This window comes from Osmerus mordax, chromosome 2, assembly GCF_038355195.1.
Source record: "Osmerus mordax isolate fOsmMor3 chromosome 2, fOsmMor3.pri, whole genome shotgun sequence".
Taxonomy (NCBI): domain Eukaryota; kingdom Metazoa; phylum Chordata; class Actinopteri; order Osmeriformes; family Osmeridae; genus Osmerus; species Osmerus mordax.
Window position 1 is genome coordinate 1458996 of NC_090051.1, and position 24787 is coordinate 1483782.

A 24787-nucleotide genomic window follows, 5' to 3' on the forward strand; every position below is an offset into this window, starting at 1 on the left:
TCCCCCGTGGCTCCGCCCCCTGACGACTCCCCCGTGGCTCCGCCCCCTGACGACTGCCCCGTGGCTCCCCTCCTCAGAAGTCCTTCACAGCTCTGCTTTCCGAGATCCCAGACCCCCCAGCGGCAGAGATGTTACCACCTTCGACCCCCTGAGTCCGCGCTGCCGAGCGCCCAGCCCCGCAAGGAGACCCCCTGGGCCTCCTGGCCACCTCCCAAGCAGCACGCCTTCCCCCGCCGACGACCCCCTGATCTGCTTTGCTTGCGGGTCGCCCACCGGACCCGCCTGGTCACCCTGCCTGGAGGTCCATCCCGTGCCGTCCCTTGAGGGAGGGGTACTGTCATGGCCACAGACGTGCCTTTGTGTGTTTTTCTGTCAGGTTTTACCTGGCCTAGTGGTCCTGTGTCTCCCTGGGTGTTCTGGTCCTGTGTCTCCCTGGGTGTTCTGGTCCTGTGTCTCCCTGAGTGTTCTGGTCCTGTGTCTCCCTGGGTGTTCTGGTCCTGTGTCTCCCTGGGTGTTCTGGTCCTGTGTCTCCCTGAGTGTTCTGGTCCTGTGTCTCCCTGGGTGTTCTGGTCCTGTGTCTCCCTGGGTGTTCTGGTCCTGTGTCTCCCTGAGTGTTCTGGTCCTGGTCTTGTCTCTCTTCTGGCTCCCTGCACCTCCTGTGTCTCATTCCCAATCACCCAGCTGTTGTCCATGTGTGATCACCCAGCTCTTGTATATGTCTGCTCCCTGTGTCAGTCCTTGTCGGTTCCTTGTCATGCTAGCTGTGATTATACCCGCCGTGTACCTGTTTTGGGCGAAATTCAAGTTTTTGTTCTTTGATTCTGCCTTGCCTGCATTTGGGTCCGCCTGCACTCACACCCTGACACTAGAATGTTCTCTACAGAAACTACCTGGTTCTTATGCTGACAGACCAAGGCAGTGTGTGTGTGTGGTAAAACGTATTTTCACAACAGTGAAGCAAACTAATGTAATTTGCACAGTATGAGGAAGTGGCATTCACCACAAGTGAAACACTGTGTTCTGTTTTGTATTATTATGTGCTACTAGAAAAGGTGTCTACTGGAGCATGTCTGTCTACTGTGTTCAAGGTACGATATACAACACCATTGGTCAGTGGTTTAAAACTGCTTAGTCATTTACCGAAACCAAAATGGCTTCCCTCTTCAAATTCACATTATGTATCAGCATGTACATGTACATTCTATAGTATATGAAATATACAAATATATTATATATATATATATATTATCTGGTAATGTGTAATGGAAATTGTTCATGTTAAGAAGTATATATGGTATGTAAATTCCAAATTTACAGATGAATCAGAACAATGCATTCAGCAGGAGCTGAGATCAGACTAGTCCATCATTTAACTCAATGTCTAAAGGAATACAGAAATATGAGATGGACACTCTCTGCATCAAAGACGTTTTTGTTATTCAAGCTTCACAGAACTTTTTTATTCAGAAACTTCCCAAGTGATCTAGTTAAATGGGGTCTCTTTTGATTCTTGCATATGTTGTGTGTCATTTGTAATCTGTGGTCCCACAGTTTGGCTCACCGGCTTTATCATAATAAATATCTAAGATGTAAAATATGGATCAGACCATTCTGAACATGATTGTCTCAAGGATGTTGTTGTAGCTGCACAAGTCCTTGGCTGTTTCCGACATTTGTTTACATTTTATAGAAATTGTGTTCTTCATTCTTTTGACATTTTGCTTCCTTAAAAAGAGGAATTCCATGGTTTGTGTGACAAGAACATCTGTAATTACGTGTTATAAAGTATACATTTATAAAGCATGTTTTGCATGTAATAAACATTACAATATGTATACATTATACATACATAAAGGATGTTTTGATTGCATTACATCTTTCAGACTCCATCTTTTCGATGCATACTGCTTGTAGTGTAAAAGTAAACTGCATGCAGATACTGCTATGACCCATCTCACTGAAGAGCCAAAATAATAAAGACTACATGTACCTCAGGTATGTTTGCTAAATACTCATTTATTCCTTGTACATCTACTTGCCTTCGATGATTTCAACTGGTTAAGAGTGAGGCCACCCAAACATGAAGTTATTTTATTTATTTTTATTTTGCCTACTTTCTCCTGTCTTCACCTGTCTCCTGACTGGTTCATGTTGGTACTGTGTTTTCTATGTTCTTTTGTGCTTTCTGTTCATGTTTTCATTCGTATTTTAATACACCATTCCATTAGGATTGTAAAATAATTGTTCAGGAAACCCCATTGAGCTTCTTGTTTTTGACGTTCAGTTTGCAATACCTTTTGCCCTTTTGTTTATTAAGATGTCATGTTGGAGCGCTGACTCATGTGAAGAGACTGTAGAACAGCTGCTGTCTGCCTCTGATGTCGGCCTCTGATGTCTGCCTCTGATGTCTGCCTCTGATGGTGTTCAGACTTGCCCGGTCCTGGCTGCACCTGATGAAGCTGATTGGCCGGCGAGGAGCAGGTGGTGGTAGTACTGCTGGCAGCTGGGTATCTGTAGAGCCTCTGAGTCACTCGTCATTACCCTCAGATTCACCTCCCTCCTCAAGTCCACCTCCCTCCTCAAGTCCACCTCCCTCCTCAAGTCCACCTCAAGTCCACCTCCCTCCTCAAGTCCACCTCCCTCCTCAAGTCCACCTCCCTCCTCAAGTCCACCTCCCTCCACAAGTCCACCTCCCTCCTCAAGTCCACCTCCCTCCTCAAGTCCACCTCCCTCCTCAAGTCCACCTCCCTCCTCAAGTCCACCTCCCTCCACAAGTCCACCTCCCTCCTCAAGTCCACCTCCCTCCTCAAGTCCACCTCCCTCCTCAAGTCCACCTCCCTCCTCAAGTCCACCTCCCTCCTCAAGTCCACCTCAAGTCCACCTCCCTCCTCAAGTCCACCTCCCTCCTCAAGTCCACCTCCCTCCTCAAGTCCACCTCCCTCCTCAAGTCCACCTCAAGTCCACCTCCCTCCTCAAGTCCACCTCCCTCCTCAAGTCCACCTCCCTCCTCAAGTCCACCTCCCTCCTCAAGTCCACCTCCCTCCACAAGTCCACCTCCCTCCTCAAGTCCACCTCCCTCCTCAAGTCCACCTCCCTCCTCAAGTCCACCTCCCTCCTCAAGTCCACCTCCCTCCTCAAGTCCACCTCCCTCCTCAAGTCCACCTCCCTCCACAAGTCCACCTCCCTCCTCAAGTCCACCTCCCTCCTCAAGTCCACCTCCCTCCTCAAGTCCACCTCCCTCCTCAAGTCCACCTCCCTCCTCAAGTCCACCTCCCTCCTCAAGTCCACCTCCCTCCACAAGTCCACCTCCCTCCTCAAGTCCACCTCCCTCCTCAAGTCCACCTCCCTCCTCAAGTCCACCTCCCTCCTCAGTCTCTCTGCTCTACGTGGCTGTGCTGGAAAGGGACAGTCGGAAGAAGATAGAGATTTGAGGCAGGATGAAACTGGTGCTTTGTAGCATGCTAGTAACATTCACAATTTAGCATCAGCCTTGTGGTACTTGAGTCAGTTGGGGACATGAGTCACTTGTGGGTGATAATGACCAAACATGTATTCAGGGACAGGCCATTATTACTGTAATACATAAACATTCAATGGATAAATATTTGAGCTTTGTTTCTTAGTTCGCACTGTTTCGCACACAGCTTTTTCTCCGCACTTATTGGGTGTCACTTATTGGAAAATACATGTCTCAAGTGACTACACCATACAGATAATTGCAAAAGCATTAGACATGATCTTTTCCAACTTCCCCTTTATGACTCTAAAACACTTCTCGTGCCCTGCCTGCAATCACACAGTCAGCCTCAGATCCTGTTTAGAATCCCGAAGTGTCCATTTCATGGTTCTAATGAGCACTCAACAGTAAATTAAGCAAATTCTAAGCTAATATGATATTGCATGAAATGAAAAAAACATGTTCTTGTGTGTGAGTGTGGGATTCAGAAGGAAGGTTTCATCTGAATCTCTCTACTAAGACCCAAACACATCTATTGTATGCAGTTGGTTGTATGTTGAGACAATGTTTTCAGACAGAATTTTAGGAAACTATCAGTGGCGTCTAGGTACATATTGGCTGAGGCCGAGGCGATATTTGAAATGTGTACAGGATACACACAGCTGGTTGTCAGGATGATCTAACATGGTTTATGAGTGGTTCAGCGGCTGCTGGTGGAAGCTATTAGCATTCAGTGTGGGTGGAACAATTGATTAATTATTAATAATGGTCCAAACATCAACAGATTTTTTTCTTTCGTTGGGTTGCGCAATTAGGAGCCCAGTAAACCGGAAGCGGTTCTTACCACCAAAGTCATTCACGGGAATGATAAGACCGTCATCCTGCACCACTCCCTGCTAATAGGATTCAGATTGTTTGTTTGCAGAGTTTTTCCTGGTTCTAAGTTAGGCTGTCCATGCTTCTTAATGACCTCTATTAAAACAAGAGTCATGTTCCTAGTTGCAGGTGCACACTACAAATCAGCGCTGTGTCGTTACAGACTGTGGGCCAAGTCCGTTTTTCTCCTTTAGTTTTCGATTTGATAGATCTCCTTCAGGGAACTGGTTAATTTTTTATAACTGTCTAAATAAATTGTTGTTGAGCACATAACCGCTTGTTTCCAACGTCAATTGTTGCACATTAAAAAGATAACGTAGAAATAATATCGCAAGTTAACAACAAAATGTTAGCCGGAGTAAGAACCAATCAAAGCTCGTGTTGTTACCTTGTCAACCTGAGTTGACCAATCACGTCATTGTTTGAATCGGTATTAGCTAGTTGTAAAGCCCTGAATCCTAAGTGTGTTCCTCTGGCTGTTCAGTCACTACAGATGGGTGGTGTCTGGGAGGAGGGTCCTGGAAACACCCCCAGGTTGGAGGGCAGCTTGTTTTTGGAGAGTCGTTTAAATTAGGGGTGATGCTGCACATGTTCCTCTCCTGTTGCCCAGCAACCTGACATCACAATTGGTCCGTACGTGTCATCAGCTGGCTCGTCATTGCTCAGACCTGGCCCTCAGCAGCCTCACTGGGGGCCTCACTGGGGGCAGTCAGCCCTCTTTCCCTGGGCCTCAGCAGCCTCACTGGGGGCAGTCAGCCCTCCTTCCCTGGGCCTCAGCAGCCTCACTGGGGGTGGGGGGGGGGGGTGAAGTCCCTTCTCTTCCCCCTTCCTGCTGTACTCTGTCATGTCTCTGGACATGTGCACATGCCCATGTATGAACTCTGGTGGGATCTTTGCCCCTGTCAAGATGTAGAAGTTAGCCTCGGAAAAGGATGTGAAAAACAATGAAATAAGAAACATCCAATGTGTGTCAATACAACGACATGTCGTCCGTAATATTTCCTTAAGCTTTCGCATGAGATGGCTTCAAACAGGAAATGCATTGGGATGGTTACTCTCCCTTCCCCCCTTTCTACACAAACACAAACACTTACTGTCTATATATGTGCAATTACTTTAAGCCACGTTTGTTGGAATTCCTAGTGTGAGGAGGGAATGTTTGATTGCAAATAATTAAATGAAATGTGACATGCTCAGTGTTTACCACAAATTGGTCTTACTGACATGAGGCCCTAGGTTGTTACCAGTTCAGTCTATCCTGTTATATGTATCATATGACAGGATAGCTTTGCCATAAATATGACGATCTACCTTTGGCAAAGCAGAAAGTCAAAAGCTAAGGCTTTTCTACTGTTTCCCGGAACACTTTTTTTGACCAGCATGAGATACGGGCTTCTGTGAGCCAATAGAGGCCTTCAGTGATATTTACATTCTATTCATTGAGCAGACTTTTACTACCCAAAGACACAAATAGTGCATACTGTAGTGAATACAGACCAGAGGTCCACCATTCTAACAGCACTTCAGGGATTAGTGCAGAGGTATGTGTGTGCTTCTGACGCAACTACAATATGACATCATTCTGATAATAAGAGACTGCAACAAAAACAGCATCATATCACAAGTGCAACACAGTAGAAACAGGTTAAGGATCAGAACAAGATAACATGCAATAAAGGTTGGTTTTGCAGTTACCACATAAAGTAATACATAGCTTGTGTAACAAGTGCAGTGGGGGGGGGGGGGGGGGGGCAGTGGCGGGCGCGGGGGGGGGCGACCATATAGAGACAGAAATGACATGCCGTCATGTAAATAAGATGAATAACATAAGGTCATTTAGTTTGTTTAATAAAAGAGCAAGCTATAGACCTGTTTTATAGGAAAGGTAACTTTAAATTACTTATTTTGTTATCTGGCGCTATATAAAAAAAAAAGATAAAAAAAATTTCAATGACAAAATTTACTTGACCTTCCGGGGGGGGCCGTTGGGGGGGCAGGGCGCCCCCCTAATATAATGGTAGGGGAAACACTGAAGTGCACGATAAGGTCCCATTAGGTCAAGTGATGAGTGATTACCCAGGTGGAGTTTGAAGCGGTGAACCTTCTCATCGGAAGTACACTACTGACAGATATAGATTAGTAGAACCACAGTAGGTGTGGTCATGAAGCTAACCTCTGCTGTGGCAGGATCTCCCACGGGAAACTGTGCAGTCTAAATGGGTTTCAAATGTGTTCTTGTAACAAGCCAACAGTTAATTGCCCCTCACTGAAAGCATGTCACACTTTCTGAGAACAACTCTGCATCACCATAATTCACCAATTGATTTTATATTTTGATCAATAATAGCTTGGACGACTTAGTATGTGGGGATTCTTGACCACTGCTCTAACGGTCACTGCAACAATCTCACAAGATCAATACTGGGTGTGTGTAAACTTGTGAGGATGAAATCATTAAAAATAATGATAACATTCAATTGTACATGCTGGTGGAATCACCAAACTGTGTGGAACAGAACAGCTTCAGCTCCGTGTCACCACTGCACACGCTCAGAGCTCGATATGAACCTGATTTACTCCCTCCCTGATGTCTGCTACAGAGAATAATGATTATGTGCCAGTGCTTGTGTTAAATAGTATCTGACAAGGCATGGAAAGGCCTCCCTTGGGTCACTTGTCCTGTGCCCACACCGGGCATTGGCTGCCTCCACCATGGGGTTCAGAGCTGGCCCTGCACGACTAGACATCATGGGTGAGGTAGTATATCACAATCAATTGTTTGTGTTGTGTAACATTGAGCCACCAATTAACAGTGACTGAATGGAAATATGTTTCCATTGAACATGGTGAGGAAACCTTATGGAAGTGGGTAAGGGCTTATGGAAATTACAGATTGGATAATAATTTTGTTGCATAGGGAAGTTTGGAAATAGTGTCCCTCCATCTTTGCGGCTGGATGTGCATGTCTAAAAACCTGGACGTTCTCAGGTTGCTTTGACCACTATCATTTGACCTTTGTGAATTTGAGCCATAGGCACACCGGGGCAATTAGCCTGAACGATTTCCACAAATTACAAAAATTGTCCTTGAGTACATGTACATGGCAAAAAAAATCTGTCTCCATGTTGTGGTCCAAATGATTACACAGAATCTGATCCCTAAATTAACAATTTTTGACTGTTTCTCAGTCATATGTGAATGTACTATGTGAATGTGTATGAATGTGTTTGGTCACCGTATACCGTAGGCTGCAATGTTTTTGGTTGGATCATATTCTGATTGCTACCACATCGAGGGGTTTCAGTGGGGAGGTACACTCAAATAAAACGCAGCCACAGGTCAATAAGGGGGCAGAACGGTTCCAATGACATCTCCCGGGCTGAGAGACGGGTTGGGCTGGTCGCCATTCAATCCTCACAACTGAATCCAATGCCTAATCAGGTTGATACACACTCATCAATACGATTTCAAATGACGACAAAGCAGGTCAATTGGCATTAAATAAATGCCCAAAGAAAAGAACACTTGTGTCCAAGATAGACTTTGTGTTCAAGTCAGGGGAGACCTTTGGTTGCCTGTTATCTATCGAAAACGTTCCCCCCCAGGGGATAAAGTGTTAACTAAACTAAAATAAATAGCGGTCTATGAGAAGTCAATTGGCACTTTGGACAGCTGTGTAGGCTACAGGGAGCTAAATAGAGCTATGATTACAAATGACTACAATTTACAATATATTTGCACTCCTCAAATATAACCTCAGACACACTCCGAAGTTGTAGCTAATTTGGTGCATTTTCAGCATGTTCAGTAGTCATAGAGGTAGCCTACCTCTCTACGTATCTTCAAAACTTCAAGCGTTAAAACTCGTATTTAAATTATGTTTAAACTTGTAATAATTTGGACATATTCTTAATAGTTTACGTCCATTAGAGATTGTATATGTAGGTTATGTATCCTATCCAGTGCTCTGTCCCGTGCTGCCGTCTCCGGCGGTGTGTTGGCGACACCTTGTGAATGTTTGAATAAAGCTTTCAGACACTGAAAAATGAACATGGCGGCGAGTTGTAACTAAGTTACCGAGAGACGCTTAATGGATGCAAGATGGCGAAAATGTAACACATTTCTGGTTGTGTTTTATCTATTTTATATCCCTGACAGTGTAGCTGACGGAGGTATTTCTAGGTAAAGATTTATCTTTTGTGCGTCGTTTCTTATCAAACATCGTAATGGCAGGAATGGAGGACGAAGAGCTATCACTGGTAAGTAGCTACTGTACTAGTAGTTGAGCTCTACGATGCGATTCTAGACATTACCAAACCAGTAAAATATGAGACTCATAAACTATCATGGACATTAAAGCCTTTAACTGTTGAGTTTTTAGTTTGTGTGTAGGCTAGCCTATTGGCCGATGTGCCGAAATGTTAAATAAGACTTCATCTGTGTTTTACAGTAGGCTATGCCCGCACCACCTCCTCAAAAAAAAACCTGTTACATATCAGGAATCACGAAGGAAACAATATTGCTAGATTTGTTAGCGTTCTAATTTCAGTTTTTAGATATCTGTTCAGTTTTACATGTACTTGACATAAAGCTACCCAATGTAGGCTATCCATCAAAGTCTGATCAACGTAGTGTCATACGTAGGCTAGCTACAGCATAGGATTAGCCAAGTCAGGCTAATCAAGTCGTTGATTCTGCTATTATTTATTCTTTTATTTCACAGCTTTTTCCGTATGCTGTTTATTCAAGACATTTTAATAATGCACGTTGTTTGCCTCACAGGCTTTGATAAACTACTATTGTCACGAAAAGTTCTTCAACCACGTACTGAAGACTGCTGCTGCAGCCCAAAGAAAATTCAACAATGAGCCAATCTTCAACTTTTTCCATGCCTATGGCACTCTCATGCAAGGTACTTGACTTATTTGGTTTAAAGAAGGCTGGATGGAGTTCGTTATCAGTTCTCTTCTACTGGCAGATGTTATTTATTGTCTGGTTGTTTTCAACGCAGATCGAATCCAAGATGCCATACAGGAGCTGGGGGCGATCAAGGACAAGCGAGATGTGTCCCTCTGCACTCTGATGGCTCTCGTCTATGCTGAGAAAAAAAGGCCACACCCAGGTGAGCTCACGTTCCTCTCAGTCCATCTTCACGTCCTTCATTACTTCCATGCCATTTTGCAGCACTAAGTCAATGATAAGTAAAAGGAACGTGTGATTATGGAGATATGTTTACACACCATTCCTTGACTGTAACCCAAATCAAACTGTATTTGTATAGCTCTCTTTACAAGCAATGTCACTCTTAGCACCGACACTGTTAGAACTACGCATTCCTGATCCTTGATCCTCTGCTGTACTCTCTGTATTCACTATTTGAATGTCGCTTTGAACGAAAGTCGTCTGCCAAATGAACAAAATGTGAAATGTAACGTCAACGTAGATCGAGATGTGATTCAAGAGCTGGACGCCAAGGTGAAAGAGGACCGCAAGAGTGCCTCTCCCAAGGGCCTGTACAACGCCGGGATGTTCCTCTGGGTGCTGGGCCGCAACGACAAAGCTAGGGAGTACACCGAGAGGATGATCAAGATCTCCAACGGTTCTCGAGAGGTCAGTCCTCTACCGCTGCTTTTGTCCGTGCTACAAGCGTCTAAACGTCGCCAGCATTGTCGGCAAAAACGATTTGATCCAAGTTCTTTTGTAATGTTGTGTTGATCGCTGTCTTCTGTTCAGGGGATTATCCTGAAAGGCTGGATCGATGTGACGTCTAACAAGGACGCGTATGCCAAGAAGGCTGGGAAATACTTTGACGAGGCTCTGAAAGAGAGGGTGGATGTGTTTGCTCTGATGGGAAAGGTAGGAGGGCCGCGCAGACCACTGCTGCATCAGGGAGGATAATATTGTTCCTCTGACACAAAGGGGAGATATCGGACCAAGCCCACAGTGTCGAGATCTGTCGCTTCTCATATTTCAGAAAGCGTTTAGCTTTTGTGTTACACGTCGCTAGTCCACACAGACGCAGGCTTTAATGCGACACGCACCCTCGTGGTGAAGACAGGACCCATTCTGCGATGCACACAAGCAGGATCTCCTTTCTGCTCCATGAGGAATAGCTTTTCACTAGATTCGATCGTTGTAACCACTAACCGGTCGACTCTGTTCACTAAGTTGTCGGTTCTGTTGTTCTGTTGCTCTCGCGGACCACGTCCACCCAGACCTGTTGTTTTCCTGTCTGTTTCAGGCGCAGTATTACGAGTTTCGCCAGAACTATTCGGGTGCTCTGGAGATCATCAACCAGGTCATTGTTAGTTTCCCCGGGTTCCTCCCCGCCTTCATCAAGAAGATGAAGCTGCTGTTGAGTCTGCAGGACTGGGAGCAGGCTGTGGATGCGGCCCACAGGTACACCCAGCTTCACTCCTCCCCAATATCTATTTTATATATATATATTTTTTTTATTATGTTATTGTTCGTGATAGTTTTCCTAACAAATTTTAAGCGAAAAAATAAAAATCCAACATATTTTTGGGGAGTGTATCATGTAATTTTGTATTTTACAATGTCCTTATTAGCTTAGAATGCAGAGGACTATTTGTGTCTGGAGTCGTATACTTGTTTTTATGAGGAGTACTTTATTGCTGATGTGTTCTGCAGACTCCAGAGGTCAAGGGTTCGCTCCTTGCAACCTCAACAGTCCAAACTGGGTTTGTTCAGCCAGACTCAGCCATGGATGGAAAGACAGTGTCAGCTTCAGTAGCTCAGCATTCAAGTGCAAATTAAAGTCTAGCGTGATGCCTCGAACCAGTGCATACTGACTAAGCCATTGTCCCTGGCGCCCCCCCCCCCTGGAGCGCGGCCAGACCCAGGCAGCATAGAAAAGCCCTTTGAGCCACAGAGCGCTAGAGCCACACACGTTTCCCAGAGTGCGTTTCCCCCAGGTCCTCTGATGGTCAGGGGGAGGATCACTCAGGTGGAGCTGGCCTCCACAGAGCCCGAGTGGAGCGCTGCTCCAGCTGTCCTGCTCAGCTCCCAGGCTCTGCTCTGCAAGACACTCTCACACACTGAGCTCTCCTTCTCTCTCTCCAGCTTGGCTCATTGTTTGGCGAGTTCTCCATCTTAGATCGTAGTTCCTCTCTTGTCTTGGGAGGCAGTGAAGCTATCATGGGCAACACTATTACAATACTAGTAAGGCTGTGGTCTGATCTGGGTGGACTGCTGGATCTAAAGACAGCATGGTTTAGACTCAGGAAGGTGCGGGTGATTGAATTCCATCTTGCATATCACTTTCCAGGCTCTTACAGATGGATAAAAACAACCTAGAAGCCCTCCGGATGCTGGCCCTGCTCTCCTTATGCAGAGATGGAGCCGTCACCGAGGTACGTTCCACCCTCCACCTACCACAGCACACCCTCCACCTACCACAGCACACCCTCCACCTACCACAGAACACCCTCCACCTACCACAGAACACCCTCCACCTACCACAGAACACCCTCCACCTACCACAGAACACCCTCCACCTACCACAGAACACCCTCCACCTACCACAGCACACCCTCCACCTACCACAGCACACCCTCCACCTACCACAGGACACCCTCCACCTACCACAGCACACCCTCCACCTACCACAGAACACCCTCCACCTACCACAGAACACCCTCCACCTACCACAGAACAACCTCCACCTACCACAGCACACCCTCCACCTACCACAGAGCACCCTCCACCTACCACAGAACACCCTCCACCTACCACAGGATACCCTCCACCTACCACAGAACACCCTCCACCTACCACAGAACAACCTCCACCTACCACAGCACACCCTCCACCTACCACAGAGCACCCTCCACCTACCACAGAACACCCTCCACCTACCACAGGATACCCTCCACCTACCACAGAACACCCTCCACCTACCACAGAACACCCTCCACCTACCACAGAACACCCTCCACCTACCACAGGATACCCTCCACCTACCACAGAACACCCTCCACCTACCACAGAACACCCTCCACCTACCACAGAACACCCTCCACCTACCACAGAACACCCTCCACCTACCACAGGACACCCTCCACCTACCACAGGACACCCTCCACCTACCACAGGACACCCTCCACCTACCACAGAACACCCTCCACCTACCACAGAACACCCTCCACCTACCACAGAACACCCTCCACCTACCACAGGATACCCTCCACCTACCACAGGACACCCTCCACCTACCACAGAACACCCTCCACCTACCACAGAACACCCTCCACCTACCACAGAACACCTACCACAGCACACCCTCCACCTACCACAGAGCACCCTCCACCTACCACAGAGCACCCTCCACCTACCACAGGATACCCTCCACCTACCACAGGACACCCTCCACCTACCACAGGACACCCTCCACCTACCACAGGACACCCTCCACCTACCACAGAACACCCTCCACCTACCACAGAACACCCTCCACCTACCACAGAACACCTACCACAGAACACCCTCCACCTACCACAGAACACCCTCCACCTACCACAGGACACCCAAAATAAACAACTTATCAAAATACCTGGAGGTGTTTGTGATGAAAGATGTAATAATGTGTTATGCGCGTGTGGTGAAAGATGCAGTATCTGGGTAAATGACTTTTATCCCTGCGTGTCATAGTCGGTGAAGCAGCTGGCAAACCTTGTCAGCAACCTGGACATTCAGGAACCCAACAACCCTGAGCTGTGCTACAGGATGTCTCTGGCTTTCACACGAGTGGTACGACCCGTCACTCTCCCTTTGTCACAGTTCGTATCAGTAGTAACATCATCGGCCGTAAGGTCCAGGCAAAACTGATTCTAAAGGACAGTTGGAATGAATGAGGATTAGTATAGCTCAGTGGTATAGCATATAACAGCAGATCATGCAATCACCCCCCCCCCCCCCCCCCAACCAAACCATGCAGAAAGATGACATCATGACTGTGTTGGTCTTGTGACTAGTGTGGCAGAAATGAGAAGGTGATCGAGCAGAGCCACTTCCTGGTGGACAGAGCCTTCTCCCAGGCGTCAGGCGACGCTGAGCTGGCCACTGAGCTGGGCTACCAGCTGGTCCTGCAGGGCAGAGTCAAGGAGGCCATGAAGTGGTACAAGACCGCCATGACCCTGGACGAAACCAGCGTGTCAGCCTTGACCGGTGAGGCCCTCTTCATCCACAGAGGCGGTTTGAGAGGTGTGGTTGTAAAGCTTCTTACGTCTCATTTTCATTCACAGGAATGATTGGGTGTCAGCTGATGGAGGGACACTTGGAAGATGCAGAGCAGCAGCTGGAGTTCCTCACAGAGATCCAGCAGTCTATTGGAAAATCAGCTGTGAGACTTTTATCATTTTTAGCCCAGTTTTTTTTCTCTCTCCTTGTTATATCCTGTTTGGTGACTTTCACATCCTCCATTCTGTCAACAAATGAAGCCCAGTAGTTTGATGTATGCTGTCTGGCTTGTCACCATGGTCACCGGGATTCTCTGGCAGGGTTTGTTCAGGTTATAGTCTTAGTGTTGGGATCCGGTTGGGGTGACAGCTGGTTCTGTAGGTCTTTGCTATAATGGGTTCACCTGTCACCATGGAGACCCTCTGCTGCCTACTGGTGTCTCTGAGCTGAATACTGATGAAGGAGCTCCGGGCATGCAGTCTGTCTCTGTCTTATCCTACAGTCTGTCTGCCTGTCTGTGACTGTCTGTCTCTCTCTCTCTCTCTCTCTCTCTCTCTCTCTCTCTCTCTCTCTCTCTCTCTCTCTCTCTCTCTGTCTGTCTGTCTGTCTGTCTGTCTGTCTGTCTCTCTTCCCTCTCTCTGTCTCTCTTCCCTCTCTCTGTCTCTCTTCCCTCTCTCTGTCTCTCTTCCCTCTCTCTGTCTCTCTTCCCTCTCTCTGTCTCTCTTCCCTCTCTCTGTCTCTCTTCCCTCTCTCTGTCTCTCTTCCCTCTCTCTGTCTCTCTTCCCTCTCTCTGTCTCTCTCTCTCTCTGTCTCTCTCTCTCTCTCTGTCTCTCTCTCTCTCTTCCCTCTGTCTCTCTCTGTCTCTCTCTGTCTCTTCCCTCTGTCTCTCTCTGTCTCTTCCCTCTGTCTCTCTCTGTCTCTTCCCTCTGTCTCTCTCTGTCTCTCTCTGTCTCTCTGTCTCTGTGTCTGTCTCTCTCTCTCTCTCTTCCCTCTCTCTCTCTCTTCCCTCTCTCTGTCTCTCTCTTCCTTCTCTCTGTCTCTCCCTCTCCATCTATGACCTCTCTCTCTCAGGAGCTGCTGTACCTGCGTGCTGTGCTGGCGGTGAAGAGGCGTCGTCCCCAGGACGAGGTGAGCACCCTGCTGAACGAGGCGGTGGACGCCCACTTCTCCACCCTGCAGGGCCTGCCGCTGGGGGTGGACTACTTTGAGAAGCTCAACCCCGACTTCCTGCTCAACATCGTCAAGGAGTACCTGGCGCTCTGCCCGGCTAAGGTCCGTCTGGAGGGGCTCCTCTCCTCCTGGTCACACAACTCTGAAATGCAATTAGAAATTGAATTGTTTTAAATCCCTAAAGACCATTTAGACATTTTGATGGTAGATTTAATTCATTTCTTGTTCTAATTCTACAGACAAACATTGTTTCCCTTTGTGCTTTAGCCCCCTGCCCAGGGCCAGCCTGCAGCCCCTCAGCTCCAACACTGTGACTCCGTCCTAGACACCGTGGTGAAGATCGTACCTGGCCTGCTACAGGCGATCTTCCTGTTGGCTAAAGTCCGGTTTCAGTCAGGTGGGTCTGCTGGTAATTCCTCTGCCGATCCTGTGAAGACTTCACTGGATCACCAGCAATCACAAAAGTCTCTATTTGCACTCATGGATACGTTGTTTGTTTTTTCCTGACGTCCTGTGCTGTCCCAGGTGACACAGAAGCAGCTCAGAGCAGTCTGCAGCACTGTCTGGACCAGTGTCCCTCGCATGCAGAGGGCCACCTGCTCATGGCGCAGATCCACCTCATGCAGGGGAACTTCAAACTCTCCTCTCAGTCCCTGGAGCTCTGCCTCAGCCACAACTTTGAGGTGAGGACCCCCCCCGCCACCCCCCATACCCCCCTGGGAAAGATGAGCTACCAATGCCGCCTGCCAGGAAAGTTGGACCATATTCGAGATTAAAAAAAATTCTGTTGCAGTTTTTTTGTTGTTATTGCGTGTTCCGGTAACTTTTCCGTCTTTCGCAAACATGGCGTTGATCGTCCTCCCGCTGCGTTGGTCTCTGCCTGTGTCCCTCCCTGCCAGGTGAGAGAGCACCCTGTGTACCACCTGATCAAGGCCCAGACCCAGAAGAAGAGCGGCCAGCTCACGGAAGCCATCCGGACCCTGCAGATGGCCATGCTGCTGCCGGGGGTGCGCAAGGCTGGGGCCTCCCCCAAGCCCCCGGGCAGGAAGGTGGAGCTGAGCCTGGCTGACTGCGTGTCTGTGTTCCTGGAGCTGGCGGAGGCCCTGTGGCTCAACGGAGAGCAGGTAAACTCACTTGGAGGAAAAATCCGCTTCAGCAACAAAGTCTCGCAGTAACAACACGTTGATTCAGGCCGTCTCTTGTTTTGCCCTAATTTGACTTGTGAAATGCAGCCAAGATTGTCTGCCCTGCTGAGAAATTGCATTGACTTTCACCTATGTTTTATTCATTGGCGTCGTTCCAGAAAGTGTTGAGATTTCTTCAAATAAAATGAATTATTATTCTATAAAAATTCATTGAACAAGCGCTTTTGCCTTGGCTTCTGTCTGCTGTGCTGAGTTATTTGTGGACGGGGCTTGTGCTGTTTTCAGCACGAGGCTGCCAAGGTGATGCAGGACGCCATCAACGAGTTCTCGGGCACCTCTGAGGAGCTGCGGGTCACCATCGCCAACGCCGACCTGGCGCTGCAGCGAGGCGACGCTGAGCTGGCACTGAGCATGCTCAGAAACATCACCCCAGAGCAGCCCTACTACATCCAGGCCAAGGAGAAAATGGCCGACATATACCTTCATCACAGGAAGGAGAAACGTCTCTACGCCAGTTGTTACAGGTACCTTTTATAAAGGTCCATTTAGGAGTACACAAGTTTTATCTTGGGGTCTATCAGGCCCCTCTACAGCAGGGGCCAAGCTAGTCAGGTAGTCAGAAGAATGGTATATCACAGCCAATTTAAATATAATATTCAGACCCTTACAAAAAAAAAGTATACTTCAAGTTTAATTTGTAAGTATACTTAAGTATAAAAAGTATACTATTATCATGGTACCTAGCAGCATACTAGCAGTGTACTTATTTATATACTATTTTTGTACTAAGTAAACTGAATTGGCCCACTTTTTAGGTCATTTAGTATACTTTAAAGTACACTTATAGTGTATTTGAAGTTTACTTTTGAATACTGTAAAGTTGCCTGTGTAGTGCACTTTTAGTTTATGAAGTATACTTCCTTAAGTACTTCAAAGTATACCTTTGAATATTCGAAAGTAACTTGTGTAATACAATAAAAAGTTACATTTGTATTTCGACAAACGGCAAACTTATCAGCAAATTCTAACAGGATTTACCGCCTTGCATCATGGGAATTGACCAGCCAATGAGCCATCTTAATTTTTTCACGTCGTTATTTCGTTCTTCAGTCAGTTTGACAGTATAACCTTCAAATGCATAATGCAACCGTTCTGTCTGCTTCTTTCTCAAGTAGCTTTTTCGTTTTTTCCATTAATACTCCAATTGATAATTATTAGTATCGTATAAGAGTATAGGGCATCAAAATGTTTTGGCCGTAATTAAGGTTACAGCTTCAGTAACAAAAAAGATTCAATGTGCAATGCATAATACATTTTCCTAGACATGAATAATTAGAATATGCAAGATGGATCTAAAAAATGTAACTTGTAATGTACTTTAAAAGTATTTTGACTGTTTTTGCTGTATAATAAAATAAAACGTAGCCTACATCCTACTCCAGAAGAAATGTATACATTTTTTGTTTCTAAGTATACTTCTTATAAGTATATCAAAAGTGAACTATTTTCAAAGCATACTTCTTAAAAGTATATCAAAAGTGAACTATTTTCTAAGTATACTTCTTAAAAGTATATCAAAAGTGAACTATTTTCTAAGCATACTTCTTAAAAGTATATCAAAAGTGAACTAAAAGTGTACTATCCATTTTTTAGTACACTTATAGTATACTTTAATATACTTTAATATACTAGTTTTTTGTAAGGGGACATTTGTAGCAAAGATGTAATATACAAAGCTGTTGGAGAAGTATGCAGGGAACTGTAGTTCTTCCCTGATGTCGGATGACTGCAGTTGTGATGACGGGCATTGCCACGCTGGGGAAGCACAGAGAGGTGATTAAGCGTGAGAGAACAGGGCAGAGCAGACCCCTGTCTGTTCCATGAGGAGCTGGAACGTCTCAACTGAGATCCAACCTGATCTCCCCAAGCGGAGGTATCCAGCCTAATGTCTTGCTCTCTTCCTCAGAGAGTTGGTGGAAAAGCAGCCCTGTCCTCACACTTATCTACTGCTGGGGGATGCTTATATAAATATCCAAGAGGTATGAATGCGTCAGAGTAAGAGGCATTTCCTTATCTTTTAGAGTGAGCACTCACAGGAAGTAGTAAATCTAAAACATTGTTACACAAATATTTATAAACTGCAACCAGTGTCATTGCCCCCGCACAGGCCCCCCACACCCGAAGGTTGCACAATACCAGTTGATGAAGTACTTTGCGGAACACTTAGCTGGACACAAACATGTCATTTGTCACCCTCTCCAGCCAGAGAAAGCCATCGACGTCTACGAGGAGGCTTTGAAAAGAACCCCCCACGACGGGGCGCTGGCCAGCAAGATCGGGAAAGCTCTCGTCAAGACTCACAACTACGTCAAGGTTTCCACCCGCAACATCCCATGCAGGCGTACAGTACATCCCGCTCCTCAGACACGTCCCTGACGGTCGGCCGTGTTGTTATTGTTCACAGGCCATAAATTACTACGAGGCGGCGCTGAAGACGGAGCAGCAGAGCTTCCTGCGCTACGACCTGGCTGAGCTGCTGATGAAGATGAAGCAGCACGAGAGGTGCGAGAGGATCCTGCAAGAGGCCCTCGCACACCAGCCAGGTGCCTGACCCCCCCCTCGCACACCAGCCAGGTGCCTGACCCCCCCCTCGCCCACCAGCCAGGTGCCTGACCCCCCCCTCGCCCACCAGCCAGGTGCCTGACCCCCCCCTCGTCCACCAGCCAGGTGCCTGACCCCCCCCCTCGCCCACCAGCCAGGTGCCTGACCCCCCCCCTCGCCCACCAGCCAGGTGCCTGACCCCCCCCCCCCCTCGCCCACCAGCCAGGTGCCTGACCCCCCCCCCTCGCCCACCAGCCAGGTGCCTGACCCCCCCCTCGCCCACCAGCCAGGTGCCTGACCCCCCCCCTCGCCCACCAGCCAGGTGCCTGACCCCCCCCCTCGCCCACCATCCAGGTGCCTGACCCCCCCCTCGCCCACCAGCCAGGTGCCTGACCCCCCCCCTCGCCCACCAGCCAGGTGCCTGACCCCCCCCTCGCCCACCAGCCAGGTGCCTGACCCCCCCACAGCAGAACCCCTCCCCAGGATCTCCCTGTCTGCCCTAACCCCCCCACAGCAGAACCCCTCCCCAGGATCTCCCTGTCTGCCCTAACCCCCCCACAGCAGAACCCCTCCCCAGGGTCTCCCTGTCTGCCCTAACCCCCCCACAGCAGAACCCCTCCCCAGGATCTCCCTGTCTGCCCTAACCCCCCCACAGCAGAACCCCTCCCCAGGGTCTCCCTGTCTGCCCTAACCCCCCCACAGCAGAACCCCTCCCCAGGATCTCCCTGTCTGCCCTAACCCCCCCACAGCAGAACCCTTCCCCAGGATCTCCCTGTCTTCTCTGAGGGATAAACAGATGATGAGATTAGATTTGGTTCAGCAGATCATTGTAAACTTAACTTGTTTTTTTTGTTTTGTTTAGTTAACGAACTGCAGGCCCTCACAGACGACTGCCGTTATCTGGTCCTGTTAGCCAAGATCCAAAACAAGGTCGACAAAAACGAGGAAGCCTTAATGTCCTTGCAAAGGGTAATCGCTCACATTGGTCAGATTTTGTGCATTCCCAGAATGAACTTGGTGCCACAGCCTGTCTCCTCAAGCTATGTGAGTCCTTCCTTGGCCGTACCGGTGCGTGTGTGCGGGACTCACACGCGTGTGCGCGCGCTGTGCCCCCCCCCCCCCCCGCAGGCCCGGGACGTGCAGGCCAAGGTGCTGAAGCGCGTGCAGATGGAGCAGCCGGACGCCGTCCCCACCCACAAGCAGCTCGCCGCCGAGATCTGCACCGAGATCGCTAAACATTACACGAGTCAGAGGGGCTTTGAGAGAGCCGTGAAATTCTACAAGGAAGCTCTTGTGTATTGTGAGAGTGACAGCAAGGTTGGTGCGGCTGAATCAAGCCACTCTCTGTCCTCCTGCAGCTGGCTCTGAGACGGGCGGGCCTGCAGCTCTGTATCTTCCTTTTGTGCTGTTTCATCCTTGTGTCTGGCATCTATTAACATTCCTTATCTGAACTCCAATGTGAATACTTGAGCTAATGTGACGAGGTCTGAGGTGCCCACTGTGTTCAGCAGAGGAAGGCAAGTCATCTTTACAGTTTAGAAATGAAACACAATAGAATTCCCCTGGTTACCTGACCCTTGATTTTCTACATGCACTATACTGTCGCTTTGGATAAAAGCATCCACTACATGGAAAAAATGTTTAATGCTTGAACATTAAGAAATCCTGTTAGTCAGAATGACCTGTGCCTGTGTCAGGTTAGAATCAGAATCAGAATGGGATTTATTCGCCATGAAAGTTTGCACAGACAAGGAATTTGCTTTGGCAGGAAGGTGCATACAATAAACATATAGGGACCTAAAATTTAAATATGTGGACTATCTATACTAAGGGTACATGAACTAGCAGTACTAAGTGGGATTAGAATAGAATTAAATATACAATAAAATAAAATATAAGTTGCCGTAAATTACAATATAAAATACAAATATTACAAAAAATACAAATGTACAAGATACAATTTTGTAATGCAGTGCAAAAAGCAGTGTGTTTTAAGCAGGAAGTCAGAATGAGCTGTGCCTGTGTCTGGTTAGTCAGAATGAGCTGTGCCTGTGTCTGGTTAGTCAGAATGAGCTGTGCCTGTGTCAGGTTAGTCAGAATGAGCTGTGCCTGTGTCTGGTTAGTCAGAATGAGCTGTGCCTGTGTCTGGTTAGTCAGAATGAGCTGTGCCTGTGTCTGGTTAGTCAGAATGAGCTGTGCCTGTGTCAGGTTAGTCAGAATGAGCTGTGCCTGTGTCTGGTTAGTCAGAATGAGCTGTGCCTGTGTCAGGTTAGTCAGAATGAGCTGTGCCTGTGTCTGGTTAGTCAGAATGAGCTGTGCCTGTGTCTGGTTAGTCAGAATGAGCTGTGCCTGTGTCAGGTTAGTCAGAATGAGCTGTGCCTGTGTCTGGTTAGTCAGAATGAGCTGTGCCTGTGTCTGGTTTGTCAGAATGAGCTGTGCCTGTGTCTGGTTAGTCAGAATGAGCTGTGCCTGTGTCAGGTTAGTCAGAATGAGCTGTGCCTGTGTCAGGTGATGCTGGAGTTGGCCCGGCTCTACCTGTTCCTGGACGACATGGACGCCTGCCAGCAGCAGTGTGGTCTGCTTCTGAAGAGCGACCAGGTCAACGAAGACGCAACGCTGGTGGGTAATCCCCCGCCAACCCTGCCTTTCCCCTAGCTCCCCCAGGCTGCCCCTAGCTCCCCCAGGCTGCCCCTAGCTCCCCCAGGCTGCCCCTAGCTGCCCCAGGCTGCCCCTGGCTCCCCCAGGCTGCCCCTAGCTCCCCCAGGCTGCCCCTAGCTCCCCCAGGCTGCCCCTAGCTCCACCAGGCTGCCCCTAGCTCCCCCAGGCTGCCCCTAGCTCCCCCAGGCTGCCCCTAGCTCCCCCAGGCTGCCCCTGGCTCCCCCAAGCTGCCCCTAGCTCCCCCAGGCTGCCCCTAGCTCCACCAGGCTGCCCCTAGCTCCCCCAGGCTGCCCCTAGCTCCACCAGGCTGCCCCTAGCTCCCCCAGGCTGCCCCTAGCTCCCCCAGGCTGCCCCTAGCTCCCCCAGGCTGCCCCTAGCTCCCCCAAGCTGCCCCTAGCTGCCCCAGGCTGCCCCTAGCTCCCCCAGGCTGCCCCTAGCTCCCCCAGGCTGCCCCTGGCTCCACCAGGCTGCCCCTAGCTCCCCCAGGCTGCCCCTGGCTCCCCGAGGCTGCCCCTAGCTCCCCCAGGCTGCCCCTAGCTCCCCCAGGCTGCCCCTAGCTCCACCAGGCTGCCCCTAGCTCCCCCAGGCTGCCCCTGGCTCCACCAGGCTGCCCCTGGCTCCACCAGGCTGCCCCTGGCTCCCCCAGGCTGCCCCTAGCTCCCCCAGGCTGCCCCTAGCTCCACCAGGCTGCCCCTGGCTCCACCAGGCTGCCCCTGGCTCCCCCAGGCTGCCCCTAGCTCCACCAGGCTGCCCCTAGCTCCCCCAGGCTGCCCCTAGCTCCACCAGGCTGCCCCTAGCTCCCCCAGGCTGCCCCTAGCTCCACCAGGCTGCCCCTAGCTCCCCCAGGCTGCCCCTAGCTCCCCCAGGCTTCCTTAGCTGTCCCTAGCTGCCCCAGGGGCACGTCAGTGACTCACTCTTGTCCCTCCTCAGATGATGGCTGATCTGATGTTCAGGAAGCAGGACTACGACCAGGCCGTGTTCCACTTCCAGCAGCTCCTGGAGCGCAAACCAGGTGTGACAGCTCAGGACCCCCCCCTGTGTCTCTGAGGCCTGGAGACACAGCTCCTCCCCCCCCTGTGTCTCTGAGGCCTGGAGACACAGCTCCTCCCCCCCCTGTGTCTCTGAGGCCTGGAGACACAGCTCCTCCCCCCCCCTGTGTCTCGCTCCCCCCCCCCCCCTCCCCCCGCAGAAACCGAGCTTTTCAAGCTCGAGAAAGGACATTGAAGAAGTTTAATGTAAATGTAAAAAAAACTTTGAGCTGTTTTTAAATGGCAGTAATCTCTTTAACATGTGTTGTTCCTTAGACAACTACCCAACTCTGTCACGACTGATCGACCTGTTGAGGAGAGCTGGGAAGCTGGAGGAAGTTCCCAGGTTTCTGGACATGGCTGAAAAACATTCCTCCAGGGCCAAGTTTGACCCTGGCTTTAACTACTGCAAAGGCCTCTATCTGTGGTAAAGAGATTAATCCAAAAGAGATTAAATCATGAAGATTAAAAGGTAATCTGCTTGAACATTAACTAATTAAACTGGGTTTGTTTGATGCGAAGGTACACGGGAGAACCGAACGATGGATTACGGCACTTCAACAAAGCCCGGAAAGACAACGACTGGGGTCAGAACGCTGTGTACAACATGATCGAAATCTGTTTGAACCCAGACAATGACACCATGGGAGGGGAAGTGTTCGAGAACCTGGACGGGGACATGGGGTGAGTTGCCGTGGTCGGTAGAAGCGCCGCTAATCTGTGCAGTTCTGAGGATTACCAGACTCATGCTATGCTCTCCGACGCTTCTTCTGTCGGGCCTCATTTGGACCCCCCTCTCCTGGTGGTCTCTCCTCTCCTGGTGGACCCCCCTCTCCTGGTGGACCCCCCTCTCCTGGTGGTCTCTCCTCTCAGGAACTCGACGGAGAAGCAGGAGTCCGAGCAGCTGGCGGTGCGCACAGCGGAGAAGCTTCTGAAGGAGCTGAAGCCTCAGACAGCCAGCGGACACGTTCAGCTGCGCATCCTGGAGAACTACTGCGCCCTGGCTACCAAGCACAAGGCCAGCGTGGAGAAAGCCCTGAATGTTTTCACAGAGATCGCCAACAGTGAGGTAAGCCCGCTCCAGATGGGCCGTGCGAGGGTGTCACGCCCTCAGTGTATATTGACTCGCTGTTCCACATTCGCTATCTCCTCCTCCTCTTTGCTTAACCCTTGTGCTGCCTTCGGGTCAGTGTGACCCACCGTCGTGGTGCAAAAGGTGGATCACACTGACCCGAAGGCAGCACAGGTTATCTCATGTTGACTTAAGTAACTTCCACTGGGTATTTGTTCTGCTTTGTGACTGCTCTTTTTCATTATTGCTTTCGTTATATCTTAGTCTACGGTAAGCAAAACTTTGTTGCCTTAATATTAGTTTCCTCTTCATGTCAGTTTATCCTTTGCACACAGCGTCTACAATTCCCCAAATAAAAGTATTTCTAAACAGTCAAGACATTAATTAGAGCTGTCTGTCTCCACTGCAGAAAGAGCATGTGCCTGCACTGTTGGCCATGGCGACGGCCTACATGATAATCAAACAAACCCCAAGAGCCAGGAACCAGCTTAAACGCATAGCTAAGATGAACTGGAGCATTGTTGACGCTGACGAGTTTGAGAAGAGCTGGCTGCTTCTGTCCGACATCTACATCCAGTCAGGAAAGTATGACATGGCTGCGGACCTCCTGAAGAGATGCCTCCGCCATAATAAGGTCAATATCCCAAAGGATTGTCTCGTTGAATTAATGACATTATCTGGCTGGGTTACTGGAGACAAAAGACATTCCTGGGTCCAAAAAGTGTATATTCCATACGGCTCGTTTTACTCTGTGTTCCAATATCATGCTTGGTGTGTTTTAAGTATCACATTTAATCACTAATGATTCTTTCTGATTCTTACAGTCCTGCTGCAAAGCGTACGAATACATGGGGTACATCATGGAAAAGGAGCAGGCTTTCCGTGACGCGGCTTTGAACTATGAAATGGCCTGGAAATATGGCAATCAGACCAACCCCACCATAGGTGTGTATCCGTATGGATGTCTGAGACGTCATACAGACTTTGATAACAACATTTAGGACAGTAATGACGTACTAATATTTATAGTCGTAAACACAAATGCATTTACCTCAGGTTACAAGCTGGCATTCAATTACCTGAAGGCGAAGCGGTACGTCGATGCCATTGATGTGTGTCACAAGGTGAGTTAGCAGAGCACATCTCCATGTACGGGACGGCTGCTTGGTCACTAAACCAGCATGTTGTGTTGATCTTCATGTTCTTGTCATTCCTAGGTACTGGATGCTCATCCTAACTACCCCAGGATGAGGAAGGACATCTTAGACAAGGCCCGGTCAGCCTTGAGGTCTTAATGGGAGCTAGTTATTTAGAAAGAGCAAGCATTTTTTACACTGTGTGTGCGTGTGTGTGTGTGTCTGTTTGTGATTAGCACTGCGTTTAATCGATTTACAGTATTTTGTGGAACTGATCATTTTAAGATGTACATCATGGATTGTTGTCTTGTGCCATGATCTTTTTATTGATTGTACATTAATAAAATAAAAAAACATTTGAATCAAATTGTTTTTGGATTGTTTTGTTACAAAGCATAACAGCACAATGGAAGCCAATTACATGTCTTAATTAATGCAGTCATATT

The 24787-nt window shown here is 48.7% G+C and overlaps 1 protein-coding gene across 3 annotated transcripts; it reads left to right on the forward strand.

Moving 5' to 3' along the window:
* The first annotated feature begins 8443 nt into the window (after nucleotides 1-8443).
* Nucleotides 8444-24697, forward strand: ttc21b (tetratricopeptide repeat domain 21B). Of its 3 annotated transcripts, none has more exons than XM_067255151.1 (29): nucleotides 8444-8592; nucleotides 9116-9245; nucleotides 9345-9455; nucleotides 9777-9943; nucleotides 10067-10189; nucleotides 10575-10732; nucleotides 11622-11706; nucleotides 13004-13102; nucleotides 13327-13519; nucleotides 13597-13694; nucleotides 14603-14803; nucleotides 14969-15098; nucleotides 15227-15384; nucleotides 15601-15825; nucleotides 16132-16370; nucleotides 17813-17885; nucleotides 18109-18219; nucleotides 18311-18449; nucleotides 19310-19416; nucleotides 19576-19764; nucleotides 20956-21066; nucleotides 22036-22117; nucleotides 22410-22560; nucleotides 22656-22817; nucleotides 23007-23202; nucleotides 23615-23839; nucleotides 24030-24150; nucleotides 24262-24329; nucleotides 24423-24697. In XM_067255151.1, exons 1-29 carry the CDS (start codon nucleotides 8560-8562, stop codon nucleotides 24498-24500), a joined length of 3963 nt encoding a protein of 1320 aa, XP_067111252.1. In that variant the 5' UTR covers nucleotides 8444-8559; the 3' UTR covers nucleotides 24501-24697. The 3 variants fall into 3 exon arrangements, with proteins under 3 accessions (XP_067111252.1, XP_067111253.1, XP_067111254.1); XM_067255152.1 differs by having other exon boundaries at nucleotides 14603-14659; XM_067255153.1 differs by lacking the exons at nucleotides 23615-23839; nucleotides 24030-24150; nucleotides 24262-24329; nucleotides 24423-24697 and adding an exon at nucleotides 23470-23602.
* The last annotated feature ends 90 nt before the right edge of the window (nucleotides 24698-24787 follow it).